The 27,647-nt window shown below is 48.4% G+C and overlaps 12 protein-coding genes across 12 annotated transcripts; 6 read left to right on the forward strand and 6 right to left on the reverse strand.

Moving 5' to 3' along the window:
• Positions 1–205: 205 nt before the first annotated feature.
• On the reverse strand, positions 206–858 carry J7337_012081 (uncharacterized protein; the record flags this gene model as incomplete). The annotated part of the gene is made up of 2 exons (XM_044829611.1): positions 206–619; positions 673–858. The coding sequence occupies 2 exons, from the start codon at positions 856–858 to the stop codon at positions 206–208; spliced, it is 600 nt and encodes a 199-aa protein (XP_044676286.1).
• Positions 859–1,038: 180 nt separating this feature from the next.
• J7337_012082 (uncharacterized protein) lies at positions 1,039–2,290 on the reverse strand (the record flags this gene model as incomplete). The annotated part of the gene is made up of 2 exons (XM_044829612.1): positions 1,039–2,130; positions 2,180–2,290. 2 exons carry the CDS (start codon positions 2,288–2,290, stop codon positions 1,039–1,041), a joined length of 1,203 nt encoding a protein of 400 aa, XP_044676287.1.
• A 2,283-nt stretch (positions 2,291–4,573) lies between these two features.
• Positions 4,574–5,818, reverse strand: J7337_012083 (uncharacterized protein; the record flags this gene model as incomplete). The annotated part of the gene is made up of 1 exon (XM_044829613.1): positions 4,574–5,818. A coding segment is annotated over one exon (1,245 nt), but the record flags the coding sequence as incomplete, so codon positions are not given.
• A 1,281-nt stretch (positions 5,819–7,099) lies between these two features.
• On the reverse strand, positions 7,100–8,869 carry J7337_012084 (uncharacterized protein; the record flags this gene model as incomplete). The annotated part of the gene is made up of 1 exon (XM_044829614.1): positions 7,100–8,869. The coding sequence occupies one exon, from the start codon at positions 8,867–8,869 to the stop codon at positions 7,100–7,102; it is 1,770 nt and encodes a 589-aa protein (XP_044676289.1).
• Positions 8,870–9,310: 441 nt separating this feature from the next.
• On the forward strand, positions 9,311–10,436 carry J7337_012085 (uncharacterized protein; the record flags this gene model as incomplete). Its single annotated transcript, XM_044829615.1, has 2 exons — positions 9,311–9,558; positions 9,611–10,436. 2 exons carry the CDS (start codon positions 9,311–9,313, stop codon positions 10,434–10,436), a joined length of 1,074 nt encoding a protein of 357 aa, XP_044676290.1.
• Positions 10,437–10,530: 94 nt separating this feature from the next.
• J7337_012086 (uncharacterized protein) lies at positions 10,531–11,850 on the reverse strand (the record flags this gene model as incomplete). Its single annotated transcript, XM_044829616.1, has 2 exons — positions 10,531–10,845; positions 10,912–11,850. 2 exons carry the CDS (start codon positions 11,848–11,850, stop codon positions 10,531–10,533), a joined length of 1,254 nt encoding a protein of 417 aa, XP_044676291.1.
• A 509-nt stretch (positions 11,851–12,359) lies between these two features.
• J7337_012087 (uncharacterized protein) lies at positions 12,360–13,958 on the forward strand (the record flags this gene model as incomplete). The annotated part of the gene is made up of 1 exon (XM_044829617.1): positions 12,360–13,958. The coding sequence occupies one exon, from the start codon at positions 12,360–12,362 to the stop codon at positions 13,956–13,958; it is 1,599 nt and encodes a 532-aa protein (XP_044676292.1).
• Positions 13,959–16,260: 2,302 nt separating this feature from the next.
• On the forward strand, positions 16,261–17,275 carry J7337_012088 (uncharacterized protein; the record flags this gene model as incomplete). Its single annotated transcript, XM_044829618.1, has 2 exons — positions 16,261–17,128; positions 17,250–17,275. 2 exons carry the CDS (start codon positions 16,261–16,263, stop codon positions 17,273–17,275), a joined length of 894 nt encoding a protein of 297 aa, XP_044676293.1.
• Positions 17,276–18,745: 1,470 nt separating this feature from the next.
• On the forward strand, positions 18,746–19,929 carry J7337_012089 (uncharacterized protein; the record flags this gene model as incomplete). The annotated part of the gene is made up of 2 exons (XM_044829619.1): positions 18,746–18,899; positions 18,950–19,929. The coding sequence occupies 2 exons, from the start codon at positions 18,746–18,748 to the stop codon at positions 19,927–19,929; spliced, it is 1,134 nt and encodes a 377-aa protein (XP_044676294.1).
• A 50-nt stretch (positions 19,930–19,979) lies between these two features.
• J7337_012090 (uncharacterized protein) lies at positions 19,980–21,458 on the reverse strand (the record flags this gene model as incomplete). Its single annotated transcript, XM_044829620.1, has 3 exons — positions 19,980–20,411; positions 20,460–20,742; positions 20,914–21,458. The coding sequence occupies 3 exons, from the start codon at positions 21,456–21,458 to the stop codon at positions 19,980–19,982; spliced, it is 1,260 nt and encodes a 419-aa protein (XP_044676295.1).
• Positions 21,459–22,674: 1,216 nt separating this feature from the next.
• Positions 22,675–24,458, forward strand: J7337_012091 (uncharacterized protein; the record flags this gene model as incomplete). Its single annotated transcript, XM_044829621.1, has 4 exons — positions 22,675–22,837; positions 22,887–23,486; positions 23,534–23,985; positions 24,033–24,458. The coding sequence occupies 4 exons, from the start codon at positions 22,675–22,677 to the stop codon at positions 24,456–24,458; spliced, it is 1,641 nt and encodes a 546-aa protein (XP_044676296.1).
• Positions 24,459–25,486: 1,028 nt separating this feature from the next.
• Positions 25,487–25,942, forward strand: J7337_012092 (uncharacterized protein; the record flags this gene model as incomplete). Its single annotated transcript, XM_044829622.1, has 1 exon — positions 25,487–25,942. One exon carries the CDS (start codon positions 25,487–25,489, stop codon positions 25,940–25,942), a length of 456 nt encoding a protein of 151 aa, XP_044676297.1.
• Between the last annotated feature and the right edge of the window lie 1,705 nt (positions 25,943–27,647).

Below are 27,647 nucleotides of genomic sequence, written 5' to 3' on the forward strand. Positions count from 1 at the left end.
GCCTTCGAGCCTGATAACGCCTGATAGTCACATGGGCTACTCGAAGGTCAGCCACTGCGTCGAGCAGGCCACTCAAATATATTTTTACTGCAAATGGGCCGCGGCGCCTTGGAATTTCTCTACTTGGTGTGTCTGGTAAACTATGCTACGGACTGATAATTTGCATGTGCTCAAGATACATATAATGCAGTGGAGATGAAAAGAATCAGAAGCTCTGGGCCTCTGTCTTCTTCCTCGGGTAAGGCTCGACATGTCCCTCCCCAGCATGTTGTCCATGCTCAATGACCTCATCGCGGTGAACCTCGAGAGGAGCCATGACCACCTGAGGGGCATAGAAAGTATCACTAAGATGGAGCTTCTCAGGAGGGACGAAGACGTCGAACCATCGCGGGAGAATGAAGCCAGCGGCAACAATACACATAACGCCACAAGCGGACGCGAAGGCGAAAATATGCAACGGGTCGTTTCGCTTGGTGTAGAACAACGGGAAGGCAAAAGAAACGATTATTGCCAAGATTGGGGCTGAGATGTATCGGAGGACGAAGCCCCAGAAGACTGGGATGTTCCATCTCTTTCCACCTCCAACGACGATGTTGAGATCTCGGCGAAGCTGGTTGAACTAGAAGCGTGCGTATTAGTAGAAGTTCTGCCAAGTACTAAAGTGTTACATACAGAGTAGAATGAGAACCACCACATCTTGGACAGTACATTGTTCTTGCCAAAGAATCCAGGAGGTCTAGAGTCGGGGGACTTGGAAAGAATGATGGCGAGAATATTAGATGCAATGAAAATGCCGAATCCAACGCCTGCACCAGCAGCAGGGCTCACGGCATGGCCGATTGCTACACCAAGTACCATAGACAAGACGTAACCGATGTTATAAACTAGGTACCCAGTCCATCCAATCTGTCCAACGACATCCTTATAGCGATAGAGGGTCGTAGCACATACACACTCGCACCAGACCACAAATATGAGTGAGAGATTGTTGATCCAGGTGTCGACAGCGTCGAGGAGGTAGAAGCCGAATTTGGTACATTATATAAGGGAGAGGAGGAAGGAAAGAAGAATGATGACAGTGGTGATCAGTACTCTCGAGAACTTGCGACCCAGTCCACAGTCGCAGATGAGCGTGACAAGGGATTCGCTGAGAGCAAACGCGGAGCTGAGGCCAAGAACAGCCAGCGTGAGGAAAAATAGAACAGCCCAGACGTTGGCACCCGGCATTTCCGCCAATGCAAGGGGGTAAGTCAAGAAGCCAACGGTAAAAGTACTCAGCGAGATGGACGAGTCGTCAGGAGAGTAACCCAAGAAACCAATGACACCAAAAACGGCAAAGCCACCAACAACTTCATATAGAGAGTTGCAGATTGCGATAATCAGAGTTTCCTGCACGGCGTTTGCATGCTTGCTGTTGTAGGAAGCATAGGAGGTGAAATATCCAAAGCCCACGCCGATGGAGAAAAAGATCTGTCCGCAAGCTGCTTGCCAAATACCGCCACTGCCGAGTTTCTCACCATTCCACTCACCAAAATAATACTTAATGCCAGTCGAGGCATCTGGGAGAGAAACTGATCGGCCAAGGATGATGATGATCATGATGACGGGCAGACCCATCGTGAAGTAGACAACCCTGCCGGTTGTCCCAACGCCTTTGAACATGCACAGCCACACGAGCACCCACATAAAGGCAGCCCAGCCGACAGTCTCGCCGACAAAGCCAGTGCCAGGATACTCAACATATCCAGAACCCTCGGGAACAATGGGGTCATCATTGGCGATAGCATCCTGCATGTAGAATTCCTGTCCGCGACCGGTCCAGGGAAGAGGGCTCTCGAAAGAGCATCGAAAATAATGCATGATCCAGGCCAAGATAGGGACGTAGTAAGTAGCAACGATAAATCCGTTCATGATGACGGCCAAGCCGACACCCTTGGTATGCTTATTGATCCCATTGAAGGCGACAACGACACTGCCGCGGTAGGCTTGGCCGATGCAGATCTCGAGGCACAGAACTGGGATTCCGAGGAAGAAGAGGGCGATGAGATACGGAATGAACCATTGAAGACCATTGTTGGCGAAGACGACGGAGGGATAGCGGAGAAGATTGCCGAGGCCAACAGCACCGCCCTGAAAGTCATGTCGACGACTCAAACATGAATAGTGAGGTATAACGCACCATGGCAGCGAGCACAAAGGCTGCGCGCGAGGGCCATTTATCACGGCCATCGTCTTCCTTATCTGCGCTAGGCGCGATAAAGTCGACCACTCTTTTGAAGTTGAACCCCATACTTAACTAGCAGATTCTCTGGCGACACAATAAAGAATATCAAGTTGCAGGACTGGCTGGAGGTCGTAAACCTTGTCGCAGATCACAAGAAGGAGCGCGACGAGTGTGACATGAAGAAAAGTGCCAAGGGGGCAGGGCTTTCCAGCATTTTTATAACTACCCTACCAAACGAGGCGAGAATTTCTTGGCAAGTCGTCACCTGTTTTCTGGGCCTGTATCATCGATTGCTTGGCGGAGCAGAGGATGAACCTATCCGCAAGCCGTCCTATCTCTTGGCGCGTACCAGCGAGTGATGGGGTATCATTGTATGACAGCATGGACGACTTGGCAGAGAGCTAGGCCTTCTCCTTTTTCTGAGAGGGACGCTGGGAGGACTCCACCTCCAAGTTTGCCCACTTTACCCCATACCCACTGGAAGTTTAGGAAGTTTAGTGGAAAAGGGAGCTGGGGAGTAGGGAGGAGACTTGGTCTTATATGCGGGGAAGCGGACGCTTCCCTATGTGCGACTGGGAAAGTCACTAACTTGGACGGCGTTTCAATGAACGATTTGCAGTATGGCCAAGATAGTTCGATAGTAGAAGCTGGCTTCTATCTGATGTCTTGGTTCTCTCCATTACTATCGAGTTGTTTTAACCAGTATGAAATTCTATCACATTTAGATCTAGCTTTTTACATGCCGCCAGTATAATAGTGACTATCGGGGATGCGGACTCACGATGACCTTGGCACTACCCCACAGAGCCTGAAAATGCGGGAACGTCTGGATAAGCATATCTTTCCGTCTGGCCACTGGTCCAACACTCCCTACAGGAGCTTCCTTTTCTGGAAGGTCATGAAAATTGCTTGGGGCCTCTGTTGTTTGTTGTCGAAGCCTCGATGCAATGATTGGTTATACAGTTCTCTTGTAACACGTCCTCGGCTTGTTGTCGTCCCAGCGTGCTACAATGTCAGCTGCCATTGCATGCTACGTTAGCGGTATCATTATTCACTTAAAGTCTCAACGGTTGATGTACACTGCAGAGCCGCACTGACTTGAATGGGAGACATGAGATAGTTACAGAGGCTGATTATTCTTCTCTGTGACGCCAATCCCTGGCCGGATAGAGAACTCCAGATGCTCAATGTTGAGATATAGGGTGATCAAGGCGAAGTTCATACAGAACGTACGACTTTCACATGCGCCGAATCTAAGTTTTGATATGTAAATAGTCCCTCAATAAGACGTGTTCCTTTCTTCAAAAATTTTACGTAAAACGAGTATCTCCTTGTTGATGAGCTGACGTTTGGGCAATTTCGACATTCCTGATTCTCATCCCCGCTTACCATTCTAGCAAGGTAGTATTCACTTGCCACTCCAGATTCTGAGACGGGGGAGGCTCTGTGCCATAAAACCACGATATTTTCATCTTTTGAGTGATTTAAACCATGCTACGGCCCCTTCAACTGATTTTCGTCTCCGAGTAAACAGCGGGTCGTGAGTAGATGAGTTAATAAGATGTTGGTCATGGCGTTCGCTTAACCTGCACTTCAGCAGACCACCAAGCTATATTCTGTCTTCTGTACATGACCAGTCGGCGTTCCCGAAAAACAAGCTGAACCGGGGCACAGTAACATCATCAGTGCCAACCATGGTTGCGCATGGCGGAACCGATCCGACAGCTGGCCTCAAGAAAAGTCCAGATTGCTAAATGCCATGAATCGTCGTTAACCTTTTCATCACTTGTGAAAAAGGAAGAAACTACTGATATCGCAAGACGAGATCTCGACGATAGCGAGGCCGAAAAACCTCAAATCAAGACAAGATTACTGAAACGTGCTGCAATGCCGCCAAATACCTTGGCGACAGTTGTGAACCAGCGATAAGCCGATACTTGCCGTTTCCGCTTCTTAGTGTGTAAAGGCTGCGATTTTCGTTTCTTGTACACACTATGACTAGACTCCCCTGGTAATGCTGTATTCCATTCCATGGCTTGGCTGAAAGTGATGTGTAATAACGTGGGGTAATGGCGACTAGAATTTGGGGAACCATGCTCGTCTGACCAGAGGTCATGTCAGAGCTAAGGAATCAGCTGGCTTGGTGCTTGGCAGCTACAGTACATCTTGCATAATGAATTCGAACTTCCTATATAATACAAGATGTTTAATTGGGCCTCGCTTGCCTAAGGGATGCTGCAGTTCTATACACTCTGAGCTCTTGTGTCTACCAAAACCCGAAAAGCTGATACTTAAGTGCATCTCAGATCATTTCCCATGCTAGGGAAGTCTTGTCTTGTTGTTACCAACGTAGTTGCGCAATGTCCACCCCAGCACACCGAGCACACGCTTAAGACGACTTTCAGAGTCATAAGAAGCTGGATCTGCAGCATATAGGGCCTCCTTAGCGGTATCCGGAAGTATGATAATTTTCTGGTTGACGTATCTCTTCACCTGCTTCGCGATCTGACCGGTCACTGTGACCTCCCTTTCCCAGCCATTAGCTAACAGCGCACCCCAAGGCCCAAGATCAAGGCAAGTGCCGTATCCAGGTTGAGAATACGGAATGGTTGGTTCGCCGACGAGGTCTGCTGCTGCGTTGTGTCCTGAGAAACGACCGAGGACAACGGCGTGTTGGCATGAGGGCATGGTGACATTGCCTTTAGTATCAGTGGCGGCATGGGCGGCGTCACCGGTTGCAAATACGCAAGGACAGCCAGGGACACGGAGATTTTGGTCGACGCAAAGTCGGGAGAGCGTATCCTTCTGCCCAGGAATTTGTTGTGCGAGGGACGTTGCTCGCACGCCAGCGGTCCAGATGACAGTCATCGCTTCAATCCGCTCTTCTGACGAAAGACTGACGCCACTTGGGTCAATTGAAGTAACAGAAGCACCGAGCTTGAGCTCAACACCGAGGCTTTCGAGAGCTTTCATGATAATAGGACGCGGCCCTTCTCCAAGTTCAGGCCCAACGACTAAGGCACTTTCAACGAGTACAATGCGCGGTTTCTTAATGTGCTTGAGCATGTTGGGTAGCTCTGTCGCAATCTCAATACCAGTGAAGCCACCGCCACAGACAACCACAGTGTTGCGGGCTTTGCTGACGGGAAGGAATTCCAGATTCTTGATATGAGACTCAAGCTTGGTTGCAGCGGCGATTGAATCAATGTCAAAGCCATACTCCTCAAGCCCGGTAATACTCTTGGGTCGGGTAACTGTGCTCCCAGCTGCAAGCACGAGCCGATCGTAAGTAATATCAGATTTGTCACCAGATGCGGATTTGACATGAACTGTCTGTGAGTTTGTGTCGATTGTCTCCACGATTCCTTGGAAGAACTCAATACCGGCATGTGTAAAAAGTGGCCCGAGGGGTTGTTTCATCATCGAGGGATTGAGTTCGTATAGACGAGGACGGAGGATCAGTGCTTGTTCGGGGGCGATGACGAGAACTTGAATGTCTTGCTTTTTGCTATTGAGGTTGATGAGACGTTGGGCGGAGAGGGCACTCCAAACTCCGGCGAAACCAGCACCCACAATTACAATTCTGCTTGGCATATTGAATATGTTCTGATGTACTGAAATATGAGGTTAAGAATTGCGAACTATTAGTATATCTGTGAAGAAATGGTGGTCTGAGTCTGAGTTGTAAGGATGATTGTGTTAATATCCTCCGAATTGGAAACCGTTCTGGCCTTTTTATACCTACCGTAACTATGTAAATCATAAAGAATAATCTCCTTCGAGTTGCCGCTCAGTACTCTGGCCCTTTATCCTCAACATCACCCGCCGGCTTTCAGGATTACGGATGCCCGGCCTCTGAAACGGTTACCCGGATACCCGAATGCTCCCCCACCTAACCTCCAAACACACGGACGTGCATTTAGGACACGGGAATTATTTTTTTACCATCTCAATCGATTGAGGAACTGCTGGAGAAAAATGTCTTATTCTATTCAATTCTGAGACATACTGTCCATAGCTGCATCAATATCAGTCATTCACACAATGCATTTTGCGACAGCACCAAGGAACATAGATTCAACATAAAGTGAGTTGACTACATGCATCTCTTCGAGACTTCCAGCCTCATTTGTCTCGAGGATAGCTACATACGCACATATATAAAAGGTAATAGGACCTGAAAACATCATCCTCTTCTAAAATGTCCATAATGACCTCTCGATGCGCAGTCCGGCCATGACCTGCAGCAAGGACATAGGGCTCAATCATCCTGACCTTCCCATGAGCATTGAAAACGACGTTCTCTTTTTTGTTCGATAGCGACTAAAAGCATTTCCACCTCGTTGGCGTTTCGTCTACGTATGTACAACGTAAGACGATTTTTGTCTGGCCTGGGCAGCCCCAGCAGTGGCAATTAGTGTATATTAATTGTTGTCGATGTGATGTGAGGGTCCGCTGTGTATTCTTTGTTGGCTTCTGTGGCTTTGATGTCTTGGATCATCCATGCCGGAACTTGCGCGATATGTTCTTGAATCTGGTTTGTGATGACTTGAGAGACTCCGGGAACTAATGACAGTTTGTCAAGAGAAATTCAGACCGATGCAGATGGGTTCGTCCGCGAGGTGCGGGAACAGCGTTCATACATTTCTCAGGGCCAGATGGCAATTCTATTGATGAGGCTACGTTTGCAGACAAGCTGATTGATGATTTTGGCGCCGCTGTTACTCCAGCGAGTGCGGGTTTTAGTGATGGGGGAGTCGCTGATTACAAGGGTTATCTCCGTCTTAGCTTAGGAGAGCGAGTGCAAGTAGTCGCCGAAGGGCTAAGAGTTATCGAGTTGGCCTTAGAAAATTTCTAGTCTTGAGAGATGGTTATCTAAACGAATGGCAGAATAACATGGCTCGCATGATCTCCACCAACATGAACCTCGTGTTTCCCATGATTATCCAGATGCTCCAGACTTCCAAAATTACTCACACCGATATTCCTCCCACAAACAACAGCTCTAAGCGACTCACCAGCCTCATACTCGATACCCATAGCCCAAATACCAATATCAAGTCTCACAACATCCCCAGGAGTAATCTTCTCAACTTTCTCATGAGGATGGAAGGGCCAGTGCGGATGCATACTCTTGCTCTCATCGATCTCACGATGCGATGCTCGGAGCACACCCATTGGACCGCGATACACAACGACTTCTATCTTTTCTTGGGGGGTCATTTCTTCGAAGGATTGTTTGGGGATACCCTTCCATGGGATGTTGAGGTTCATCATGACTTCGTCGTTGGAATCGAGTTTCTCGAGGGTGACATAGACGTCCATGTCGTCGTAGTCGGGGCAGGACATGTAGAGAACTGCCTTGGGGAGACCGACTAATCTTGTTGTTTTGTCGAAGCGATATGTGAAACTGACCTGATCCTCGGTTTCGGAGTTGTAACTGACCACTGATCTCTCGGCTGGCTGATCGAGAGAGAGTTTGTTGTCCTGCGTAAAATACAGTTTCTTGTAATCTGTTCTAGGAATGGGGAAATTGTCCTCGACGATATTCTCGTATGACTGAGGTTCCTTCTTACCAAAGCGCAGAACAGCCGTGCGGACCTTTGGTACTTTGTCCCAGCCGTTGTCCTTGCCCTTGAGGAAGTAGTCAAAAAAGTCAAGCAACTCAGTCCTCGCTTGCTCGTTGCCCCAAATGTCATACCACTCTTGCCAAGGGTGGAAGCGAAGCCACTTGTGTGGTGTGTCAACTTCGAGCCAGCCTCGAATAGCGCCCATGCCGTGCATTGTGTTGGTCCATGTACCGGTGATGTAAGTGGGGATGTTGATCTTCTTCATGTCGGGGCGCTTGTCGTTCCACCACTCATTCGCAAGGGGATGTTGTTTGAACATTTCTCGGAAGCTCTCAATGCCGCTGTGGCCTTGCATCATATACTTCACGATGAGTTTGTCAAATAGATCGCCTGCGTAAATGCCACCACGGGCAAATTGCTCGCGGTATAAGTCGCCGCAGCCCTCCCAGGGAGCAATAGCTTTGAGACTGGGTGGGTTCAGTGCTGCGATGAACCATTGAACAATAGCTAGATGAGAATTTCCCGCTAGACCAACAGAACCATTGCACCATGGGAGTTTGGCGATGCTCTCAATAGTGTCGTAGCCATCTTCGGCTTCTTGAGTTCCCATGATGACCAAGGTTCCCTCACTATCGCCTGATCCACGAGAATCAATATTGACAACAGCGTAACCGCGAGGAACCCAATCAGCAGGATCAGGCGCCTCAAACTTCTCCAGTCCAGAAAGTGTCTGCGATGCAATACCCAGATTCCAAGGAACCATGAGTTCTAGAGACAAAATGCCATTGAACTTTTTTCCAAAAGGTGACCAGCAGATAATAGCAGGAACAGGCTCATCCGTGTTCGGTGGACGGTACACATCAGCGTATAGCGTAACACCATCGCGCATCTTGAACGCTACATCATGTTCTACGAGAACAGGCGAAGGTAATGATCGTGCCTGAGGACTCTCGTGTTTCCAACCTGCTGGGAGGACTTCTGAGTGAGGGTTGAATCCGACATAGCCGCCATGACCGACTTTAGGAGTGCCGATAGGCTCAATTGGGACTGTGAAGGGGAGGTTTGTGAGAGGCATGATGGTTGCGATGACAAGGGTTTGATTGGGAATTGAGTGACTTTAATTTTGCAAGCATTTGCGAGCCTATTCATAGTCGATACTTGAGATGCTAAAATGGATTCCGATGTAGCGAACCGGGCTGTGGACTTGTCGGCCCCACTGCATATGGCGCGGGTCGGAATCGGAGCCTGAACTTGAGCGCGTGGCAGAATGAGAATTGCCGGGATGCCGAGCCGAAGCGACGCTTACACATCGGAATCAACTTGATAACTCTGGTGGCAAGTTAACGTGCCTAGTGAAGAGAAGGATAAGAAGAGCAGATGAACTTGCTCAAACCAAAACGTTCGAACAGCTCACAACACAGAGCAGTATCTGAGATTGATAACTGTATTCACATAATATCTTACCGATTCAAATCAACATTTGACTTTAATTTCTTTCGCTCTTCTGTTCACCAAAATGGTCGCTAACACTGAGCCCGCTGGTTACCAAGCCACCTCCGCTCTGAAGTTTACCGAACTCACTTCCAACAAGCCCATCCAGGCCAAGCCTTCAGGCCCAAACAAACTCTTCGCCAATCCGGGAACTGTCTTTGGCGACTGGCGAGATGATCTCTACCGGGATGGCTTTGCCGTCATCAAGGGAGCTATCCCCCTTGAGAGAGCCGAGAAATACGGTGATGAGATGCTCACATACCTTGAGACTTTGTAAGTCCCCCCACGCCGTCACCAAAAACAAACCATACTCACAGTTACTTAGCAACGGCGGCATGGGCTTCAAGCGCGATGACCCCAGCACCATCAAAACCGAGACACTCCCCGTTATCACCGAGAAAGGCATGATCACAGGCTACGGCGTCGCCCACGAATCCTTCGCCTGGGCCATCCGCCAAGAACCCGGCGTCATCGAAGCCTTTGAGCGCGTCTACGACACACAAGACCTCATCGTCTCCTTCGACGCTGTCAACACATCCTTCCCCAACCGCAAAGACGTCAAGGTCAACAAGCCCTGGCCCCATCAGGACCAAGACCCCGAGAACCCTGGCTTTCGCTGTCTGCAAGGTCTAGTCAACATCTTCCCTAACGGTGATAAAGACGGTGGTTTGATCGTCTGCAAGGGAGCACATCTCCTCAGTGAAGAGTTTCACAGGGACTTTAAGGATGAGCCGAATAAGATCTGGGCTTGGACTCATGAGTGGTATGGTTTCACAGCGGAGGGTATGGAGTGGTTGAAGAACAAGGGCTGTGAATGGGAAAAGGTCAATGCGGGACCTGGAGATCTTATTGTTTGGGATTCTCGCACTCCTCATTACAATGTTAGTCCTGAGGGTACGCAGCCCAGGTTCTGCACTTATACGTGCTACATGCCTGCTGCGGATGCTACGCAGGAGGATCTGAAGAGGAAGAAGGCTGCGTTTGAGAACCTGCAGGGAACCACGCATTGGCCTAATGCTATGCATGTTGGAGGAATTCCGGTCTTGAGGAATGGAGAGCCTTGTCCTTACAACACCAACAAGCCCAGGAAGGCGCCTGAGTTGACGAATCGCGGATTTCTGTTGACTGGCATTCCGTATATCACTGCATAAGCCATTTAAGTCAGTTCGCATTAGTTTATACACTGCTTTGATGTTCTGCTATCTTCTAATGAATTCATTTTAACTAAAGATTAAACAGATATACTTATCCCAATATCTTATTTAGCCAGGCAAACTGGTACCTGTTCCACTCTTGCCCAGCTCCAACTTGGACGTGATATCCAGCTGTTCCATTAAAAAACTTGTAAGTTGCCCTATCGCCAAGTGCGTTCCTAACAACCTCCGGCTGGCCAGCAAAGAACCCCTCAAACTCAGAATCGATGACAAGGACGGGTACGTTGATCTTGTCAACCACGTCCTTGAGAGTGTACTGCTTAAGCGACTGGAGCCACAGATACGGGGAATGCTGTTTGAAGCACCACAATCCGTGTTCTAGACCCCAGCGCACCGTTGTAGGTACCTGTGGGCTACCGAAGAGCGATGAGGCAGCCTCGTCAAATTCCTCTTGCTTGCCCGCATCAAAAACCTCCCTCATATCAGGGCTCAGCTGACTGGAGAAACCCTCGTAGACATCCCACACGCCGCCGTTGAGAATAAGAGCTTTGATTCGAGGCTCAAAGGCAGCGGCACGCGCAGCTAAATACCCACCCATTGAAATTCCAACAAGGACAAGTCTGTCTTCATCGATGAAGCAGCCTTTGTGACTCATTAACTCGTCTATCACCGGCGTGAGAACCTTCTCCCAATCAGGGATGAAACCAATGTCATCATTGCGGCGAACAGTGGGCTGCCCTGGTCCTTCGTAGGTGATGACATTCCAGCCACGCGCCAAGGCTGGTACAACGAACGAATGGTAGGAATCTTCCTGGCTTGCATCATAACCGTTACCGATAACCAAGGTCGGTCGTTTGACCGCATCGGTTGCAGGGGTTGTGTACCAGATTGCTTCGATAGTGTAGTTGTCGGTCGGGATCTGGATACGCTCGCCAGGAACGGGTAGTGCAGCAAGCGCCTTGTCGAACGCAGAGCGCTGTTCGAACCAGAAGCTATTGATTCGTGGGTCCGTCCAGTTCGCGTGGTTGTAGAAGTCGGCTTGACGGTAGTAGCTTGATGCAGCGAACCAGGCTTCCCGGACGTTCAATGGATCGTACGCATTGTCCGGATCCTCAGCTTGGATCTTGGTGTATTCGGCTAACGCGTGGAAGGTCTCGAGCCAGCTGGTGAAGTTGCCGGGCTTGATGTGTTTGGCTGCGGCCAAGACGTCGTTGACGTCGCCAGCCCCGAATACGGTGTTTCCGAGGGTGAAGAGCAGCTCGAAATGGAAGCTTTCATCTTTGCTCAGGAGGATGATAGGATCTTCTGGCTCTTTTGGAGAGGGCGATGGCGCAGAGTCGCGGGGAATAATGGAGCTTGAGGCTATGGTTGCCCCTAGGAGAATAGAAGTGAAGAGGGAAGTTGACTTCATTTTGAAGGGGAATCAGAAGGAAGTGTATGGTGAAGATGGGTATAGTGGCTGATGATGGCATTGATCATGTTGAAATATTCTTGACGACGGCCTGCCTTTTATCTCCATTGCTTGCTCTCGCAATCGGTTCCTGCGAGAGGAACCCATAACCAACTTACACCTACACTATGCATCAGCCCTGCATCAAGCCTGTTTGCGATTGGTGTTTTCCTAGCGCTTACAGTAGCGACTAGGACGTATAAAGCAATTTCTTTGCGATTGGTGGCCTTGTAATCCTTCGCCCCTCTCTAATTCTAGCTCAGCCACCCGACAGCTTACTTGCGCCTCTCCCGTCGCAAACACTATGACGAGATCTGCACTCAAACTTGGAAATCTATGATTCGTTCGCAACTTTGCTTAATTTCCGCATGACGGTGTTTTTAACTCAGTCCCTGGATGCGACGAATCGCAAACTAAACAGACCGCGTGGCGACTAGAAGCTACATACATCGGCCTACTGCGCAGTAGACATGGTCAACCATGGCCCCTCAAAGGGCTGCTTGACATGCCGCAAACGACGAGTCAAATGCGACGGGAACAGACCAAGCTGTCGTGAATGTCTCCGGCTGCGACGCGTGTGTGGAGGTTACGAATTAACGAAAAAGACAGGCGGGATTCGTTTCAAGGACCAGGGCGCTGGTGCAAAGCTCCTCCCATCGACATCACGGTTCAGAAGCCCTCGCAAGTCGATAACACCTGAATGGGTAATGCAGGCTGTCATACCAGCAATGATTTCCCCCAGCGACGAATCATTTGCTGTCTCCTTCTTCCTCACCTCAATCGCAGGCTTGGGACGCAGCTTCAACTCGACCCAGGGTTTCCTGGAACCTCTTTTCCCCGCCGTAGCCAAGGAGCATCCCGACTCCGTCCTCTCGACCGTCCTGGCCGCCGTGGCAACGAAGCTCTGGAGCTTATGGAAATCCCCAACAAACACCTTTCGAACGCCTCATCCTCCATTTACCAAAGCGTTGAGCCGCCTGCAAGCAGCTCTCGATGACCCCCTCGAGCGGTTAAAGGACAGTACTGTACTCAGCGCTATCTTGATGCATTTCTACGAGAGCATCGCTGCTCGATCGACGCATCAGCATACCATGCGCGCACACCAGGACGGGGCTCGTGCATTGCTCGATCATGGCACCGGGAGTGTCCCCGACTCGGATTGTCGTGCTTACTTGAGGGGTTACCTGCGGCACTGCGATGTGTCGAACTATATGGAACTGCAACTAGACGATACCTCGAGTCTGGATGTTTGGTTCGATGCAGGGTGGGACTATTCTATGCCAGCGAGCCCGAATGCAGTTTTGGACCTGATCGGGCTCTCGATTGGCGGTTTGCAAAAGAGACTATCTACCTTTATGTGCGAGCTAGCCAAGAACAACCTAGATGGGCTTACCCTCGCGACTTGGTGGCAGGACGCTTCATCCGTTAACGCACAACTCTTGGATTGGATTTACTTAGTGCCGCCCTCGTGGCAGCCTTATAAAATACCCCAAGAAGACACTTTAGCTTACTTCGGGTTCTGCGATATATACCCAACCGTCCAGATCGCCACCATCTGGAATGTATGGCGCGTTTGCCAGCTCATGGTCCTGCGGATGCAGTTCTACCTGCTTACCAAGGCACCCTCCGAGGCGCTGCAGCAAACCATCTTGATTGCTACGAAGGACTCCAGTTTCCCAGATCCTAATAACGGCAGGGAGTTGGTGGACTCAATCTGTCGGTCCATGCCATTTTACCTGGGCAACCGCCGAAATCACGGGGGTTTGCACGACTTGGACGACCCAGCGATTAGATTCCCCAACTACCACGACCAAGACTTGGATGAAGCTATACGTACCCAGTATCTCCGAGGGGACCAGGCAATGAGTCTCTTTGATTACAAGCGACATATACTGATTCAAGGCCCCTCGCACGCACTGCTTCACCTGAATAGCCTGATCAAAGTGCTGTCAAAGGAGGGCGGGGAGCTTATCTGTCGTGAGCTGCACAGGGACAAAATCGTCTGGATACATGAACAGTTCCTCCGGGTCTGTAAACTTACTGATCCAGTCAGTCGGTTTAGATACTAGTTATATATCACTGTATAAGCTATCGTAATTAGTTCTTATTAGTCTATATATTACACTAACGTTCTTTTTATCTTGATATTAGTTCACTTAAAGTAAAATAGGTTGCTCTGCGTATGATAGCCTCTTTATTATAATTACTTACCTGATAATTTACCTTCTTCAGGTGCAGTCTGCCTAACACGTGGGGACATGTAACGTTCTGTTTCGTGATTGGCCATAGTGCTGGAAAGCTTGAAAACCCTTTACCACTGCTACCTATTAGTTGTATCCATTGATAAGTCCTCGTTGGACGAGATGGTACGCGACCGAATCACGTTTGCGCAAACAAAATGAAGCAGCAGGGTCAAGTAATTGAATTGCCCAAAACACCACCTTAATCATTCCTCTGGGGAAGTTTATTTTAACGATATACAAATTGGGGGGCCTGGGTATGTCGTTTGGAGCCGATGATCCACGCACCAAAGCAGCCCGCATGTTGGCCAGAGCAATCTCACTGCATTCAGTACATTGTCATTGGCTGCCACCAACTTCTTATCTCCAATTCACCAGTTAGCCTCACAGCCTGGCAGTATGCCTTATCAGTGAAATTACAAAACTTGTTTCATTGCTGATAGACTTATAAATCTGTTGATTCCTGGTGCATTTACTGCAAGCCCCTAGCAGGACTCATCTTTATCCTCCTTCTGTTTTCCAATTTTGCACTCTAAGCCATTTGACGAGCCCATAGGCCAGACGATGTTAGTAAATTGTATATGAATCATGGCGTAAGTTGACCGCTCCATCTACCAACTCTGTTTTAATCAAGCGTAGCTCCTCAGAAGCGCATACCCCTGATGTTACCCGAGAGGATGGCGCCCCGCCATCTCCCGAGGGATCGTCTCTTTATGGCAGCCTCAAATTATCTGGTAACCAGATCAGGCTACTGACAATCACGTCGACCACGGAAATGGTATCGTGTAAAATGCATGTCGCCGAGCTTCATGATCAACTAGCATTCAATGCACTATCCTATGTCTGGGGCGATCCTGAAAACACCGAGGATATTCTTGTTAACGGACAAAAACACCCAGTAACAACATCTTTGGCCTCGGCTTTGAGATGCGTTCCGCAGCACCTCAGTCAATCGGAACACGCGGCCGGACAGAAATTATGGGTGGATGCCATCTGCATTAATCAAACTGATGATGCTGAGAAGAGCCACCAAGTTGCCAAGATGGGAGAAATCTACTCACAAAGCGGTCTTGTTCTCTGTTGGCTGGGATCTCTGAGTGATTCGAGAGGTGCTGCCATCGATGTTATAGAAATCACAGCCTTCGAGCGGTATACCCGTTGTGCGAATGTGGAAGATTGCAACAATCACCAAAGGTTGAGAGACTGTATTGCACAGTTACATGATCGCTTGGAAAGGTTCAAGGAAGTTAACGATATGAAGCAACTTTCAGTCGCTGATACGACATCCACAACACCCAGGCAAGTTGGGTATATCGAGATTTATGAGCTCACGAAAGCACTTGAACACGCGACTACAGTCACTGAACGGGTGCTGCAAGGCCCATATGGTTCGGAACTCGAGTTTTGCAAAAATGACCTGATAAGCCTATGTCGGGAAGTCAGAAATTGGCAGGATCGGCTTCAAAGCCAGGCTAGGAAGCTCGATGCCAATGTGATCAAAGGCTCCCACCACGTGGGTTTTCTATCGGAATTTGTGTCTTCCAGGATTCACAGGTTCCAACAGATAGTTAAAGACTTAGTCTTTCAAGTGATTTGCGATGAGGTTTACGGTCATTTATTATGGCTTAAGGAGTACCCTTCGCTCTGCGTAGTGGAGGAAATAGTAGGGCAATGTCATCGGGGTCCCGCTCAACCACTTTTTGACCTTCCGTACTGGAGTCGCATATGGATACGACAAGAAATCATTCTCGCCAAACAAGCAGTTTTTATTTGTGGATCCCGGTCATTTTCACTTCAGACGTTGGAATACTTTTCAGCCTGGTTGGGATGGATCTTGAGTCCATCAAATTCTCTTTTGTGCCAGAAAGAAAAGCTTTTCAAGTTGACATTGGCATACAAACAAAATTGGAAGCTTCTACACCACATCTTCGAAGGACGTCGAGATCAAGGACTTTCTGTTGGCAATTGGCTGGGCCAAAATCAGTTCAAAACCAATGTCTGGTGCCACTCATCAGATGCTCGTGCAACCAACCCCAAGGATTATTATTACGGCTTTCTTGGTATCACAAAGCTCAAGATTGTCCCTGATTATAGTTCAAGCAAGTCTATTGGATCTGTCAGCAGGGAATTCATGGCGGAGTATCTCAAAGTCTACCGTGACCAACCATTGTCCAACGATCTCCTGGGAGGGCCTCTAGGCCTTCTCATGTTTGCAGGAGTTGGTTATGGCTGGAAGGCTGACCTTGATATGCCGTCATGGGGTCCAAACTTCCCTGGAGAGGCACAATCAAAACCATCTACTAGAGGTGCTGCAGACGCAGTGGCTTTTCCAGGCAACAGTGATATTGAGAGTATTTTTGAAAAAGAACCTCACGAAAGAATAACCGGTCCCGACATGGAGGTCACATTGTATATTCTGGATCGCATCAAAATGATAGGCCCCAGAGTTTCTGACTACGGAAGAATCGAGCTTCGCCATTCAGAAGGCTTGCCAATAACCTGGGCCTTGGACTTTGCTCTACGTCACGAGAGCTACACATCAGGGGGCCACCCATTGACTGCTTTGCGTCATCTTCTCGAGCCATTTGCGGTTTCCAAGAGCAAAGAGACTGATTTCCCTATTGAAAACGGCCTGGAATTTCTGAAGTTTTTGGCTCGTTTCAATCGTCCATTCCAGAAGGGAAAGCAGTGCTCTAGAGCTGTGTTGGCCCGTTTTTGTTACGTGACAGATTTTCTTGCACAAGTCCCTGTAAGTGTTCCTTCTCTCACTTTGTGCCCTCGCCTAATTGTCAAGGATCCCGACGACGACGAAGACGAAGACCAATACATGAAGGAACGTCGCTACATTGAGCTTCTCGGCGCAAAGTGTAAGCCCTATAACCACGCCATAGCTGAGACGAAGAAGGGCTATATTGGGAGGTTTCCCCCGAGGATTGAGGAGGGCGATTTGGTTTGTCTACTCAACGGCCTCAACCAAGTAGCCGTTGTGCGGGAAGCTGGTAAGTGTTATCAGTTTGTCGGAACGTGTTTCATCGCGGGGTTAACAGAAGTCAAACCAATTAAGTCATTAATTGATCTCTATGGCCTGAAGGCCAAGAGGGTGACTTTGAGGTAATCCAGGCTGGGCTGGAAGTGGTAAGGTATAGATACCGTTTCGTGGACGAAAGGATACTGTCAGATGTTAATACTGTTTGCTTTGTTCCTCACTCAATGAGCTTCTGTGTTTCCTAGCTACTCTTTAACTTCAAAATAAATTGTATAAGACATTCTTTTGAACGCTTAAACAGAATATGAGTAATTGAGAAGCAGATCATTGGATACTGGGCAGAAGTTGCCAAGCGAATTGCTCTTTTCCAAATGACCTCTCGGAATATGAACCAAGTAGCAGTTATGCCCTGGGGGTTAGTGAAGACACAACTGGAATGCGCTTGGTAATGTCCTGGACGCAATGGGAAGCTGTCGAGATCCCGGATGGCGACACGAATGACGCGAATGTCTGGTTCATCAAGCCCATCACACCAGGATCAGATAGGTACTCTCTACAGTTCCAGAGTCGATACCATGGATACAGAAACTTCTTGGTTGCCAATACGGCCCAGTCAAATGGAAATATTGAGATGGGCGGAGACATTTGATCCAGATAGCGCAGCGTTTCGATGGCAGATCTCTGGTTGGGTTGATCCTCCATCTGCTTGAGGCAGAGAAAAACCGACGTCATCGGCCATGTATGTCTCAGATTAAACTACCAGCCAAGGAGCTCAGCGCCAATCAAAGCTAATCAAGTCGAATCACTGCATATTTCAATGTGAAGAGCAAATCAGGTTGCTTATATAGTCGCTTGCTTGCATTGTATTGATATCTAGTCGTCCCATGATTGCTTGAAGGCGCGCCACATGTCGTAAGTGGGTAACACAACATCAATAATTTATGCTCTTGCGTATAGGGTCGGCCAACGGGTCCCGGGCATAACAAAGGCCCAGCACCTGGTATTTAATCTGTGCACTGGAACAATTCCTTGAACCATTCTTCACTTGCTTACATGTTTATCCCAAATCTTGAATATCCTACTAGAACTATTAAAGAACGAGCGAACCGAGCTTGTACCAGAAAGGAAAGGATCTCACCGACACCCCACCATGATGGACAACTTGAATATCTTCACAGCCATCGCGCTTTGCGCTGCCCTAATCTGGTGTGTGATATCGACGCTGATGTCTCCATTGCGACAATATCCTGGTCCTTTTCTTGCTAGTGAGTGCCAGAGGTCAAGATGACGGACAAGAGGTAACAGTGATTTACCGCTAGAGTGGACGAATGTTTGGCGTCTATATCAAGTCCGGTCTCAGAAATACCAATGGACAATCCAAGAGCTTCACAAGAAATACGGGCCTGTTGTCAGAATAGGTCCCAACTTATTAGACCTGGACTATCCCGAATTGATCAAGACCATTTATGGCACTGACAATAGGTGGCTCAAGGTAAGTCCAGAATGCAAGTCTATAGCGCGTAATTAATTCCTACTTCAGACAGAGTTTTACCTCAACAACAGTACCATTATTGATGGCAAGATCAGCCATAACATATTTAGTACCACGAGCCCGGCGGAACACACACAGATGAAGAAGCCGATGGCTAAGTATTATTCTTCGAGCAATGTTCTGACCTTGGAGTCCAAGATGAACCAGGTAATCGAGGAGCTCTGCAAACAAATCGACGACCGATTCCTAAAGGACACTAAGAGCTTCGATCTGGCCGAGTGGTTCAGCTTATGTAAGTAACCCATGTCGTCCCAACCTTTTACTGCTCGCTCACTGAGCTAGATACCTGGGATATAATCGGCTTCTTGACTTTCAGCCAGTCCTTCGGATATATGATCAAGGGCCACGACTTTGATGGGACCATCATGGCATCTGCATTATCAGTGGAATACTTCGCCCAGATCGGCCAAGTTCCCTTCATGGACAGGCTTCTCAACAAGAATCCCATCGTGCGTATTGGACCGCCGGATATGAGTCATGTCACTCATTTCGCAATCACGCAACTTCAGTGCCGGCTCAAGCAGCGGGATCAAGACAAACATTTAGGAGAGCCTGACTTCTTGGACCACTTCATCGATGGCATGAAGAGCAACCCAGATTCGGTTGATGCAAAGCTCGTGCTGAATTTCCTGCTAGGCAACATCTTGGCTGGAGCTGACACGACTTCTATTGCACTACGTGCTATCTTTGACTTCTTGTTGCAAAACCCACATGCCATGGCCAAGCTGAAAGCCGAAATTCTGGCAGAGGGCTTTGATGATGATGCGGTTGTGCCATACAGTACAGCTCGATCCCTGCCTTACCTTGACGCGGTCGTCCGAGAGTCGTTGAGGATGCATCCCTCTGTTGCCATGCCCCTCGAGCGCTACGTCCCAGATACAGGGTTGACTCTTCCTGATGGTAGTTTTGTGCCTCCAGGGGTTTCTGTGGGTTTGAGCCCATATATCATTGGCCGCAACGAAAGAGTCTGGGGTGAAGACGCGAATGAATTCCGTCCTGAGCGATGGCTTAAGACAGAAGACGAAAATGATGAGGACTACCAACGACGTTTACGAAAGATGAATTCAGCTGATCTGACTTTTGGTGGGGGATCTCGGATTTGTATTGGGAGACACATCGCGCTCATTCAGATCTACAAAGTTGTAGCAACATTGGTGTCACGGTATGAGATCCAACTCGCGGACCCAAACGTCAGAATGAAGATCATCTCAGGCTGGTTTCCGCGTCAAACAGGATTATTTGTCAAAATGCACAAACGATAGGAAAGTAGAAAACTTTGAATAGGAGGAAGAGCAAAGATTGCCAGCTTACACTATATATCAATAATCATTCCTTCATCAGTAGGATACAATGACCCTTCGCTCTCAAGTCTCTGCAACAAGTTCTCAAAGTCCGCCCAGTCGCAGCCAATCTCATCAGGTAGTATCGGCATATTGAATGGCTGGCCCGAGAACGGATCGAGTATGCTCTCGTCCATCGAGAAGTGAGGTGCGAGCGCAGGATCCGACTGGCCAACGGTCTCTGTGAATGTCTGGTGATCGGTCAAGGGTGTCACATTCTGATCGGATAGACTTGTAGATGAGTTTAGCGCTGGGGTGTTGCGGTCGTTATCGGTTGGTGGTGGGTTAGGCTTCATAGCTTCTTGGACGACACGAAGAAGACCATTTAGAATAGTGTTCAAGCGGTCCTCCTCACTGAGTCCAACGCAGTAGCAGCGAACCAAGTCAGTAGCAGTTACAAGAAGCTGTCCAAATTAGCACAATGAAGTATTGCGGTACATGGTGCTACTCACACTTTGGTCGATCTTCGAGACACGCGAATGCGGCTGTTTCAAAATATGAACAGCCAAGACATACATAGCATGGAGCAGCGGAAAATATGCCGGTGCGAAAAGATGCGACGCCGTATCATCGTTGTCAGCGAGAAGATGAATGATCTTTCGTGCGGAATTTGCTACCATCGATTGCCCGTTGCGGATCTGGTACTCCCATGGCGTGTCTTTGGCGATGATCTCTACTGCCATGTGCAGGGCGTTTTTGCTGATCAGAAGGGAGTTGCGGTTTAGCATGATGAGGCTGCAAGATATCAGTTTCAAGAGTTATCGGATGGCTTTGATGAACTTACGCGTTTTGATAGTGTAGAGACACGAATGACGCGAGGCCCAAGTTTTCTGGTACGCGCATAAAGTCCGACGTAGGCCTGTTACATCTTAGCAACCATAGAGCCTCTGCTGTGAGATGACATACCTTATACCAGTTGGTACACTATTAGCCCAATTCGTCAACATCAGAAATGCCTCTCCAGTACTCGTGACCTTCTCTTTTACCACCGCCTCAAGAGCCCTTCTACTAGCTCTCTCCTCAAGTTGTCTCGCCGTAGCACACCGACGACTCATCTTACTGAACACATTCGCCATCGATAATGCAATGCGGGACGGTTCAAGAGTAGTAGACTTAACAACATCTAGTTCCAGAGTGTCGAATGCATCATCCGAGATGGTTGATACATATCCAAGCTGGAATGAGAATAGCTTCTCGTAGCTGTATAGGGCCCACCAAGCAGGATTCCAGGCGTCTAGATCCAGTGGTTTCTGTCTATTTTTACCTGGTTTGTTGAGACCAAGTGAGTGGGCGATGGAAAGACAGATGCCGAGAGTTGTCCAGGCTGAAATTATTTCGTCGTTTAGGCGGAGACATACTGAGAATAGAAAGAGAACTTCGATGGTGTCGTATGATACGTTTCCAATGAGATGTCCCAGTGCGTTGCGGGCTAGTGATAGCGTTTCAGTCATGTAGGCCTTTCGCTCGGCATTTTGGAGGATACATCCGCCCGCAGCGAAGAGCAGATGACTTCTCAGTGCTGCAATATCGACAGCATGCGACGCCGAGTTCCCTGGGTGAGATTGCACTACATCCGCACGAGCTTGGTCAAGCCTCACAACAGGGTAAAAAGTATGTATCTCCCTAGCATACGCATCAAACAAAGTCTGGGGCACCCATGTCTCCGGCGTAATCGGAATTCCACGCTGGGGCTGAGATGCCGATTGCGGGTTCAGAGTAGACGGGGGATAGGAACCAAAATGGTAAGGGATGCTGAGCCGGAAACAAGCCAGGTCGAGCCATTCCGTCAATACCTGGAAAGACGTGGTACCAGCGCTTTGTCGCCAGATCGGCAGCGGGTTGCTAATCGTATCTGTATGAGAAGAGTCTCTACTCTGCGACGGTCTCGGACTCTGTGACCGCGCACGTATCGGCCCAGTAACAACCTCAATAGTCCTCGGCTCAGCAACTGAATTTCTCCTCTCCACAGCCCCAGCCTGCAATCCATACTCCGACGGACTCGCAGACGTGACAGACCCTCCATCCGTTGACTTGCCCGCCTCTCGCCTCTTGATAACCTTCCCCGGTCTACGCCTATCTTCCGTGACGCAAGAAACTCCAGCGAGGATACAAGCCTGACAAGAGGGCTGTTGCTCGTCACAGCGTGTCTTGCGACTCCGACAGTAGTTGCATGCGAAATTGAGACGGCGCCGTTTGCTGGATCTGGGGACCCCGGGGCTGTCTTCGGTATCCATTGGGGAGGGCATGGGGGGTCCGGAAACGTGGGGGAGGTGATGATTGGGTTGATGAGATGCCGGTAGATGAAGACGGGTTCCGGTGACAAGGGTATGAGGGTGATTCAAGATCTGGAGTTGGATGTGTTTAGGTGGTGAGATACCGAGCCGACGGCGGCGCAGACAGCGTATTTTAATAAACGATCGGTAAACCTTTTGCCTTCCCCGCATTCATTCCCCTCGGAGACTCGGCTCCACCCCCGCATGTTAACCTCTCTCTTCGATCGCATCGCATACGAACCAATCGGAATCTATTCGTTACGCTATCAGACTAACTTAGCACCAAGGTCCAGACCTGACTCCGACCCGGAGGCGAATCAATTGATATAAACCTCGTTTCGTCACGTCTTTCAACATGCAGCATCAGAACTCATCCAGTTGACAAGGTGTAGTCATGGCTGAGCGACGCGATTCTTTCGGTGCGAAACCTGACGTCGATGCTGTTGAGGATATCGTCAAGACACCTCATCATGAAGCGCACGATGCGTCTGGTACGGTTAATCTGTATCAAGATGGAACTGTCGTTCTCGTGCCGACACCTAGCCCTGATCCCAAAGGTAGACACACCTCATTCTTTCTAATTATGTTAAACTCAAATTTTAATAGATCCTCTTAATTTGCCGGTCTGGCGCAAGTACATGATCATCCTCCTCGTCGGCTTCTACTCTGGTATCTCAGTCCTAGGAACTTCCGGTCTCGGCTCCGTAGCCCCGGAGCTCTACGCGCTCTATCACAACGACAATGCCAAGCGTGTCAGCGACTTACTTACGTATCCCACTCTCTTCATGGGAATTGGCAATCTGCTTTCTATGCCTCTCGCCAACGCCATCGGCCGACGACCTGTCTTTCTCTTCTCCTTGCTTCTTCTGACGGTTTCTGGGATCTGGTGTGCTTGCTCAAAGTCGCTTACGAGTCATATTGCCGGGCGGAATATCTTCAGTCTGGCTGCTGGACAGAGTGAGGCTCTTGCGCCGTTGATTGTGCAGGAGATCCACTTTCTACATCAACATGGCGTGAAACTGTCTTACTTTGTTGGTGTTCAAAATACGCTTACTGCGGCGCTCTTCACCGCGACTACGTATATCGTTCCGTCGCTTGGATTACCTTGGTGGTATGGTATCATGACCATCATCAACGGCTTCACGATGATCATGTCTATCTTGTTCCTCGCTGAGACTCGCTACGATCGACCCGAAGACGCGACTGGTAAGTCTTTTCCGCTCTTTTCAATGCCAAGTGCTAACCTTGAACAGAGGGTGCAGTTCATCTAAAGCTCGACAAGAACGGCAACGTAGCCCGCGAAGGTACAAACGAGGTCCTATACCAAGTCACAACCCGCAACGGCGTTGTTCTCCAACCTGAGAAGTTCGGTGAGAGAACATGGCGTGATGACATAAAGTTATTCCACGGCAAGGCTGACTGGAAGAGTCTCGTCTCCTTCTACAAGGACGTTGGACTCTCTCTCATCCTACCGCCTATCTTCTGGATCTTCATTCTCAATGGTGCTTTCCTCGGTCTTTACATCTACCAAGCCTCAACCTTTGCTCAAATCTTGGTGCAGCCGCCTTATAACTTTAACGGCAAGCTTCTTGGTTATGTGCAGCTGGTTCAGATCATTGATTGTCTGCTTGCTGTCCCGCTGCTTGGATTCGGCTCGGATATCATTTGCAAATTCATGAGTCGACGCAACAAGGGAGTCTTCGAGGTACATATCCCCTCCCGTTGCTCAAGATCGCATACTAACCGATACAGCCTGAATATCGTCTTATTGTTCTGATCGTCCCAGCGGCTTGTGCCATCATCTCAGCGATTGTGTACGGCCACGCAGCCGCCTCGCCCAACGATTATCACTGGATCGCCATCGTCGCTCCATACCATCTCGGCTTCTTCTCATTCCTCGGTGCGAATTTGGTCGGAATCACTTTTGTCATGGACAGTTACCCCAACAAGTCTGGACCTCTTCTTCTCGTGGTTTGCGCTGGTCGGGGTTTTGTGTCATTCGGTTTGAGCTATGCGACCGTGCCTTCGATTGAGTCCCTTGGATATGACGGTGCCATGAACATTCTTGCCATTATTTGCGGTGTTCTGAGTGCCATGGGGGTTGTCATGTACTTCATTGGAAAACGTGTTCGGGAATGGGCGCGTCGACGTATCTGGCCTAAACATCACGAGGAGTAAGGTCCGGAAAGAAAGTAATTAGGTCGTATAGACCATTACATTATATATTGATCTCTGCGACTCGAATAGCAATAGTGGATGAGTGACCTCAATGCACGATGCGTAGATATATGGTCGCATCTGCCTCTTAAGAGATCATTCCCTCTCTATGGCTTGTCAGCGTGAAGTCCCATTACTGCCTAATTAGGAATTATCAAGAGTGAGATGGTTGGATGACAAACAACTACCCTGCACCTTTTTATTGGCGCGCAATATGCTTGCTGAACCCAAGAAATGCCATAGACTTGTCCCTATAAAATTCTTTAGAGAGTGATCTTGATCCCATCGCATGTTAAACTGCTTGACACCACATTCTCTAGAGAGCTTCGTTAAATTGTAACAGTCTTGAATAATTACTTTCCCTCATGTTTCATCAAGGAGACCACTGATGAACGGCTAATGGCATAGCGTCCGTGCGTAACAGTCTCATGCACTATAGCCCTAGTGGGATAACATGCTCCTCTCAGAGGGGCATGATAACCTCTGATGTTAAGAAAATGTGTCAAAAACACGTAGTCTAAGCTCCACTAAACCCATCCTAAAGTATACTAAAGTATTCTAAACTTACCTAAGTCTTTTTAGGATTTAGCATAACAGTCCTGGGCTAAAAGCGAGTTTAATTGCACCCTCATGCAAAGCAGCTCGGGTAACCAATGCATTAAATGACAGGGATTAAATTCAGCTTCTAGCTCTAGAAGGGACGGAGAATATCATGCATCTATGGATAAAGCGTTTGTTTGCATAAATAATGGCATGTTGAGGTTACATAGACTAAAACATCCAGTCATCGGCTAATCGACAGACGCAAGGTTTCACGAACATCTGTCAAGGTTATTAAAGAGCTGTAATCCCTGGTGTTTGTTCTCCTTGCTTCTCCCTCATGCGGTTTTGTTTCGCACCTATCAGCCATTCGTTATACCCATCACAATCAATCCAATACAGGAAATTAATCACATCCCTAATTCACCAAGCGTTCAATGTTCTCCGCAATGGCCAAATCAAAGTCCAAGACAGAGGCCTCATCCGAGACCGACACCGCCCCCACAGAACCAACTCCCCGTCCTGTAAGCACCTGCGGCAGCGAGCATCTCCTCATGACAACCCGCCGCCAAGCATCAGAGCAATACGCCAAAGCAGCCAAAGCCGAAAAAGCCTACCGCACCAAGAAGCGCGCTGCCCTCGCCCGTGCCAACTACAACGAGACAAAGACACACTTCAAAGAAGCCTTCTCGCACCTCTGGCTTGCGTTGAAGGGTGTGTTCCCGGCGATCAAGAACTCAAGATATCTTGTTGGGGAGAGACGCGATAAGAGGAGGCAAGAGGCTGAGAAGAAGAAAAGAGAGAGGAATTTGGAGAAGAAGAAGAAGATTGAGGAGCAGCTGGCGAGGGAGGAGGCGGAGGTGGAGGATGATGGGAAGAAGGAGGATGATAAGATTGAAGAGTAGGGACTGCGCTTTTGATGAATCATGAGCTTATGCTTGTGATGATGGATTGTTTATTTTTGTACCTTGTCTTTTAAGGGTGGCGTTTGTCTCTGGCCTGAGGCAGCGATACCCGTCTTCCACTCGTTTGTTTCCTTTGTCCTAACGCAATATAGATTATTGCTGCGATTTATCGGTAATCGATCAATGTTTAATAAATCAATATATATCTTAATAATACTACTGGAAATCTCCACGCATGAGCTGTCAGTCTAAGTATGAAAGCAATCGTTGTGACCGTCAGGAAACCTCGGGGAATCATTCGGTAAGGTCTTCGAGAGACACTAAAGCATAGACACTAACTTGATGTGAAGATGCATTATCTCTGTCTTTCAGCTACTGATTAATGCTATAATCTGTCGCACGTTGATTAGACTTCTAGCTATATTATGTTAAGGCTCCTTTGGAAGCGCCCGGGATGATGCAACTTGGAAATATCTGGCTGCCCTTCATGAAGTATATTTCATAAAGATGCAATTTATGGATCCGAAATCCACTGGTCTCCTCGCGAAAGGTCACCAAAACAACCCTCAGTAATGTTAATCAGATGACAGTAGATGTTTTCGGCATGGCATTCGGATCATTCGGTTGCCAGCTTGAAACTCAGACCATTTATGAAGTTCAGAAGGAAAAAACAGAATTTTCAATTTTAAAAAATTCCAGCTGCCCCAGATAGCTTTCTTGCGTTTAGGGACATTGGTGTTTGTGAGAGTAGGTTGCAGGGAGACCTGGGAGAAGGATAATTAGTAGTTTATAGTAACCGCTATCGGCTTGGTGAGGAACGCGGTTAATCCTTATAGAGGCCTGGATCTTGTAACAAGGAATAGATGGGCAAGCGTTCTCATTATCATCAAAGTCATTATAATTCAGCGAATGACGAATGGGGCCATGATGTGACGGATTGGAGGGATTTAATGGAAATACTGTTGAGAAATACAGGCCTAGAAAGTGTTTAGAACAAGGCGTATCTCAGTATATGAGTGGTTTATGCAGACAGATAACAAGATAATAATTGAAAGGTGAACGTTAGATATGAAGCAATGGTTGCTATCATGAAGTATATATCTTATCTTCCAGTTGAGAAGTCAAGAATAAAAGGAAGCCTGACATTGTGGAGGCCATGGTTCGTGATGCGGTACCTAAACAGAATAGGCAATCTTAATTAGGTTGTTGACAAAGTCGCCGAGGTATAAAGTCCACCGTTTAACTCTGTCTTTAGAGTCCATGGTGTTTTCAGAACAGTGATTGTCACTAAAATTACACTTCTTTATCACTTGATGTTCATGTCGATGCATTCTGGATGTGGAGCTATTCACCGATTTCAATGTCAATGAGCTAAGCTAGGGGTGTTAAGGCCTGCCAGATATCGTAGCAGTGGCAGCCTAGAAAAAGGCAAGACGGATGGCAGATCAAGCAAGCTTTTGCAATGCTAGTCGCGCTTTCTTGGCAGTAAGCCTAGGGTTGTATTGTCGGAGGTTCTCTTGTATAGGAACAAGATGACTAGCCAAGAGATAGAGAAGAACAAGGTGACTAATATTCAGTTTCCACCCAATGAGATTTAGAGATCTAAAAAAAGATTCAGAAATACCACCTCTATTTCAGCTAGACCCAATCACACTGAGATATCTGACGGGCGACAATTAGGCGAATGGGACTGCCGAGTCTTATG

The sequence above is a fragment of the Fusarium musae genome, chromosome 9, assembly GCF_019915245.1.
Source record: "Fusarium musae strain F31 chromosome 9, whole genome shotgun sequence".
NCBI classification, from domain to species: Eukaryota; Fungi; Ascomycota; class Sordariomycetes; order Hypocreales; family Nectriaceae; genus Fusarium; species Fusarium musae.